A 740-nucleotide genomic window follows, 5' to 3' on the forward strand; every position below is an offset into this window, starting at 1 on the left:
TCCAAGTGGACTGTTTGTTTTGGACGCCTATCTACTGTCGAGGTTTGTATAGATTTTGAATTTCTCTTCCCCTTATGATGCCGTATAGAAACCCAGCTCCGACTTTGTTTTTCCTACCCGGAGGTTCTGGTATTACGCGTCACTCGAAGATACCGTTCGACCGTTACAGATATCGTGTGGCTTAATGGCATCGACAGCTCCATCGTTCTCATCACAACTTGTAACGAGTCCACCCAAAAATTTCAGTGGTAGTCTCACCAACCAGAGAATCCTTACTGGAAGACCAATCAGCCAACGTGCTTTTATCCGTAACCCGACGCTTCCGAGATATTCAGCATCATCCATTTATTAAAAACTTCCATGTCTCAGATGCGTAACATGTTGGGAGCTGCTCGCTAGTCAGGCTATTCCGATGCTCTATCCAGCATCAATCATGCGGGTTTTGGCCTCGACCAACCTTCAGAGAACTGCAATCTACTTTCGCTTTCGCAGTACTGCGTACAGTATTCTAATAGATGAGCTACTAAGAGAGCGACCCGATCTAACTGTCGCTGATAATGATGATGATCAAGGTGTGGACTGCAAAAATTTGCCATATCACAGTGCTCAGAGAAAATGTCCCTCAACACACATCAAAGTAGCACACACCGTAACAATGCCACTAGTCCCGTTTTTGTCCCCTCACTAACCGACAGCCCCTGGAAATCCATGCCCCTTCACGAATGACCCACCAGGTTGCC

The 740-nt window shown here is 46.5% G+C and overlaps 1 protein-coding gene across 1 annotated transcript in view; it reads left to right on the plus strand.

Annotated features, from left to right (window-relative positions):
- The window catches only part of T265_09314 (hypothetical protein), a gene marked incomplete at both ends in the record, with an annotated part of 5087 nt that extends 4902 nt beyond the window's left edge, over positions 1 to 185 (plus strand). Inside the window, one exon of the mRNA XM_009175343.1 lies at positions 89 to 185. Within this exon, the coding sequence (XP_009173607.1) occupies positions 89 to 185 (97 nt within the window). The remainder of the gene's footprint in view (positions 1 to 88) is intronic.
- Positions 186 to 740: the final 555 nt, after the last annotated feature.

The sequence above is a fragment of the Opisthorchis viverrini genome, assembly GCF_000715545.1.
Source record: "Opisthorchis viverrini unplaced genomic scaffold opera_v5_273, whole genome shotgun sequence".
Classification (NCBI taxonomy): domain Eukaryota; kingdom Metazoa; phylum Platyhelminthes; class Trematoda; order Opisthorchiida; family Opisthorchiidae; genus Opisthorchis; species Opisthorchis viverrini.